Source organism: Bos javanicus, chromosome 7 (assembly GCF_032452875.1).
Source record: "Bos javanicus breed banteng chromosome 7, ARS-OSU_banteng_1.0, whole genome shotgun sequence".
NCBI lineage: Eukaryota > Metazoa > Chordata > Mammalia > Artiodactyla > Bovidae > Bos > Bos javanicus.
In genome coordinates, this window is record NC_083874.1 from 9,861,408 (window position 1) to 9,866,610 (window position 5,203).

The window sequence follows — 5,203 nt, forward strand, 5'->3', positions numbered from 1 at the left end:
GAGGCATTCGTTTCAAGGACGTCATGTAGAATAAACATATTGCCAACTGCTGCTATTGTTCAATCACTAAATCATGTCTGACTCTTTGCAACCCCATGGCCTGCAGCATGCCAGGCTTCTCTGTCCTTCTCTATCCCTAGGAGCTTGCTTAAACTCACGTCCATTGAGTCAGTGATGCCATTCAACCATTTCATCCTCTGTGGTCCCTTTCTCCTCCTGCCCTTAATCTTTCCAAGCATTAGGGCCTTTTCCAATGAATTGGCTCTTTGCCTCAAATGGCCAAAGTATTGAAGCTTCAGTTTCAGCATCAGTCCTTCCAATGAATATTCAGGGTTGATTTCCTTTAGGATTTACTGATTTTATCTCTTTGCAGTTGAAGGGACTCCAAAGAGTCTTATCTAATACCACAGCTCAAAAGCACCAATTCATCAGTGGCTTCCCTTGTGGCAAAGCTGGTAAAGAATCCACCTGCAATGTTGGAGACCTGGATTCAATCCCTCGGTTGGGAAAAGCCCCTGGAGAAGGAAAGGGCTACCGACTCCAATATTCTGGCGTGGAGAATCCCAGGGACTGTATAGTCATTGAAGTCACAAAGAGTTGGACACGACTGAGTGACTTTCACTTTCACACTCTTCAGCATTTTTAATGGTCCAACACACATCTGTACGTGACTACTGGAAAAAGCTATGTCAGCTTTGACTATGCAGAACGTTGTTGGCAAAATGATGTCTATGCTTTTCAATGGGCTGCCAAGGTTTATAAATCTGCCACTGTGTCCATTTTTTCCCCATCTATCTGCTATGAAGTGATGGAACCGGATGCCATGATCTTAGTTTTTTTTTGATGTTGAGTTTTAAGTCAACTTTTCCACTCTCCCCTTTCACCTTCATCAAGAGACTCTTTTGCTCCTCTTCACTTTCTGCCATTAGGGTGGTGTCATCTGCATATTGTCAGCTGTACGACACAGCTACTACAGAAGCATTCAAGTCACCCCCCACCAATGAAGTTGCCCTTTTAGAAAGCCTGAGTAAATAGATGACTGAGCACATGAGTGAACCTGCTTTTTCCTGATCATGCCCTTATTCCACTATTTGTTTTAAATTCACCAATAGTGAGTGAACTAGCAGACTCCTAACCACCCCACCCACAAAACTCAATACCGGCAAAGCCCCCCAGTTGGTGCTCTCTTTTTCTCTCTACCTAAGAGCTAAGTGATGGCATGCTATTTACCCTCCAGTATTGGTGATTACAAACTTTGTGGGATTTTTTTTTTTTAAGTTTCCCAATAGATATTTCCGAGAGGCATCTTTCAATCATAATAAATACCAGAAGGACCTCTCCAGTAACAGCATAGACTTGGTCAGGAAGATTTTTGTGTTTTCTTGAAATAAGTAATACAAGCCAGGTGAGCACCTCAGATACTCCTAGCCAATAGTATCACTATCAGTAGGCTGGGACTTAAATGGATTAATGTTCAAATCTATACAGTGAAGAACAGATGTTAAAGTGGAAATAAAAAATAATGGATTAAAGTAAAATCCGTAGCTTCATATTTTCCTCTGCAATGAAATAACATAAATGGCTTTAGTTGCCAAGTCTAGTTTGTTTTCCCCATGTAAGTAATGCACTCATACAGAAAACAAAAGTAAAATCTCTTGGTATGATATGTGTCATTGAGAAGAAATATTTTTTAAGGAATGGAGTTCCCTGGTGGATCAGTGATAAATAATCCATCAGTCAACACAAGAGATGCATGTTCAATCCCTAGTCTGGGAATATGCCCTGGGAAAGGAAATGACAACCCATTTCTCAGTATTCTTGCCTGGGAAATCCCATGGACAGAGGAGGCTGGCAGGCTACATACAGTCCATGAGGTTGCAGAGTCAGACACAACTGAGTGACTAAACAATAACAATTTTTAAATAATCCAATTTGCCCCAGGTAAGATACTGAAATCTTCAAATGTTCTTGGTCCAAAATTGAGAAAAAACTTTGTGAATGCATGAATATGAAAAAAGGGAAAACTGTCTATGTATCAGACAGATCTGAAACTTAATAAACTGAATGACAAATTGTGTAGAGGAGTTAAATTCAAAGAAATGAAAACTCCAGGTTATAAATAGGAGTAGCAAGTTCTACTTTAGCAATCTGATTAAGGAAAATCAATTTCTGCCTCTGTGGCTTTGAGTCCTATAGTCATGCGTACTTCTTCAGCCCCAGGACAATTGGCCCATATAGAACTGCCATCCCAATGATTCTTCTCAGAGCCCTCCTTATGTCTTTGTTCCTCAGACTGTAGATGAAGGGGTTCAGCATGGGTGTGACCACAGTGTACATCACCGAGGCTGTTGCACTTGACTGTGAGCTGTGGGTAGTACCAGAGCTAAGATACACTCCTAAGGCTGTACAGTAAAATAAGGAGACAACTGAGAGGTGAGATGCACAGGAAGAAAATGCTTTATACTTCTCCTGAGCAGATGAGATTCTTCGTATGGAGGAAGCTATCTTAGAGTAAGAATAGAGGATACCAGTGAGGGAAACACTGCCCAGCAGCATAGTTGCAAAATACAGCACAATGTCATTAAGAAAGGTGTCAGAACAGGCAAGTTGGACTACTTGAGTAATCTCACAGAAAAAGTGGGGGATTTCCAAGTCTGTACAGAAGGACAGCCACAACACCATTAAGCTTTGTAACAAGGAATTCAGGACACTCATCATCCAGGACATCAGAGCCAGGAGTCCACAGACCCAGGGATTCATGATGATTGTGTAGCGCAGAGGATGACAGATGGCCACAAAGCGGTCATAGGCCATCACGGTCAGGAGGAAGATTTCCATTGTGGCAAAGAGCAGGAAAAAGTGTATCTGGGTGATGCAGCCTTCATAGGTTATTGCTTTGTTCTTGGTCTGTATATTCTTCAGCATCTTTGGGATGGTGGTGGAAGTGAAGCAGACGTCTACAAAGGAGAGGTTGGAGAGGAAGAAGTACATGGGGGTGTGGAGGTGTGGGTCTGAGCTGACGGCCAGGATGAGGAGCAGGTTTCCAATCACAGTGATCAGGTACATGGAGAGGAAAAGCCCAAATATGAGGGTCTGCAGTTCTATTTTCTTTGATAATCCCAGAAGAAGAAATTCTGAAATTTGTGTCTCATTCCCTGGTTCCATGTGGTGAATTTGACATGCACAAAAGACAAAATACTACAGCTAATTTTCTCAAAGTTTGGCACTGCAGACACAGTTGAAATTCTACGATTTATATTTTGCACTCAAAAATCCATATCCATAATTTTTGTATGGAATTTCCATTTTGAAAGATCCCTGGTGCCATCTCAGAATAGGAATGCCTATTCCACATTGTTTTCCCTCTAGTAGCCATTTACTCTACACTGTTAGTGAGAAATTCAGAATGCCTAGAATATAGTAAAGGTATTTTGGTTTACTTTGTTCAGCTCTGTGTGTGTTTGTTGGCATATGAAACGTGTACTTTTTGCTTAAATGTGCATGCATGCTGGATCACATGTAAAAGGTATGCCATTGCACAGAGTAGGACACGACTGAAGCTACTTAGCAGCAGCAGCAGCAGCAGCTCTAGGATATAATCCAAAATGTTTCTAATCAATTGCAGTAATTGAGGAATAGTTTATTTTTTGTTTGTTTGTTTTTTAAAAGACAAGTTCCTGCAGAGGGAAAAGCAATATGAATAAAGAGTTCAGCAGAAGAGACAGGTCCCAGAGAGAACAGCAGCAAGGTGTTCAGACTCAAGGGACCACAGCTTCTTCCTGCATTAAAATGTGAGAAACAGATGGGCGGGACCTCACCTGCTTTGTTCACTCTGTGGTTTCATCAGTGTATGCATATACAAAGAAACACATTTTTAGAAAATGAAATTTATAAAATAAAAAGAATAGCACCAGAAATAAAACCTGTTTAAATTATAGTGCATTGGAAACAAGTTGGCTAAACAAAATTGAACTAAAAATTAAGATGAAATTATGAAAGAAAAATATAAAATAACCATGGTCACACTAATACTGGTTTTGTACATAATTGAAATGGAGAAGTGAATGAAATACAATTTAAAAAAATAGTATGGGAAACAGTGGGCTTTCCTATGGCTCAGACGGTAAAGATTCTGCCTGCATTGCACAAGACTCAGGTTCGATCCCTGGCTTGGAAGATCCCCTAGAGAAGGAAGTGGCAACCCACTCCAGTATTCTTGCCTGGAGAATTTCATGGACAGAGGAGCCTGGTGGGGTACAGTCCATGGGGTTGCAAAGAATTGGACATGGCTGAGTGACTAACACACACACACAGGGGAAACAGTAACTAAAATTATAATTTCAGTCAGTATAAATATATATATATATATATGTACTTAAAGATCCTTATGATAAAGATATGTGATCTTCGTTGAATGCAGAAGAATATGTTCCACAAGATGGCAGCACTTGATTAATATTTTAAAAATAGATCTGCTGAAGACAAAAGGTAGCAGTAAGGAAAAATAAGTGAATAACAAGCAACGGAAACATATACATTACCGTATGTAATATAGATCACCAGTGGGTATTTGCTGTATGGTGCAGGGAACCCACAGCTGGTGCTTTGTGACAACCTAGAGGGTTGTGATGGGGTGGGAGGTGGGAGGGAGGTTCAAGAGAGGGAAGACATATGTATACCTATGGCTGATCTGTGTTGATGTGTGGCAGAACCCAATGCAATATTGTAAAGGAATTATCCTTCAACTAAAACTAAAAAAGAGAATAAAAGTAAAAAAAAGAAGCAATTAATCTAAAGGGTTTTTTGTTTGTTTGTTTGTTTGTTTTTTACCACTGCAAATGTAGAACTTTCTGTGTTTAAAGAGCAGTGGGAGGAAAGACAAAATATGACTAACTGATAGATTTGACCACTCACAATTTATGAACATGCACACAACCCAACAAATACATTGCACATACATACAAGGATTAAATGGAAATTAGCAAAGTCTTTCAAAAATTATAATTGTTTGAAAGAATGCATAAAACATAAAAAAGAGAGACTGGAGTAGGGAATTCAGACCAGGGAACTGGTTGCAGCTTACAGCAGTTTAGGGTGAAATGGTGTCTGATGCACCTGTGATGGGGAGGGAAAGAGTGGGAAGAGAGAAGTTGCATGCATTTCTATTTTAGCAAGAAGATTCCTCAAGGTATTTAAAATACAT

General features: G+C 40.0%; 1 protein-coding gene across 1 annotated transcript; it reads right to left on the reverse strand.

Moving 5' to 3' along the window:
• Positions 1 to 2,107: 2,107 nt before the first annotated feature.
• Positions 2,108 to 3,165, reverse strand: LOC133251952 (olfactory receptor 7A17-like). Its single transcript, XM_061424720.1, has one exon. It carries the CDS (start codon positions 3,163 to 3,165, stop codon positions 2,197 to 2,199), a length of 969 nt encoding a protein of 322 aa, XP_061280704.1. The 3' UTR covers positions 2,108 to 2,196.
• Positions 3,166 to 5,203: the final 2,038 nt, after the last annotated feature.

Excerpts from the sequence above, each read along its gene's own strand:
- LOC133251952 (XM_061424720.1), bottom strand. The coding sequence starts at position 3,165 with ATGGAACCAGGGAATGAGACACAAATTTCAGAATTTCTTCTTCTGGGA.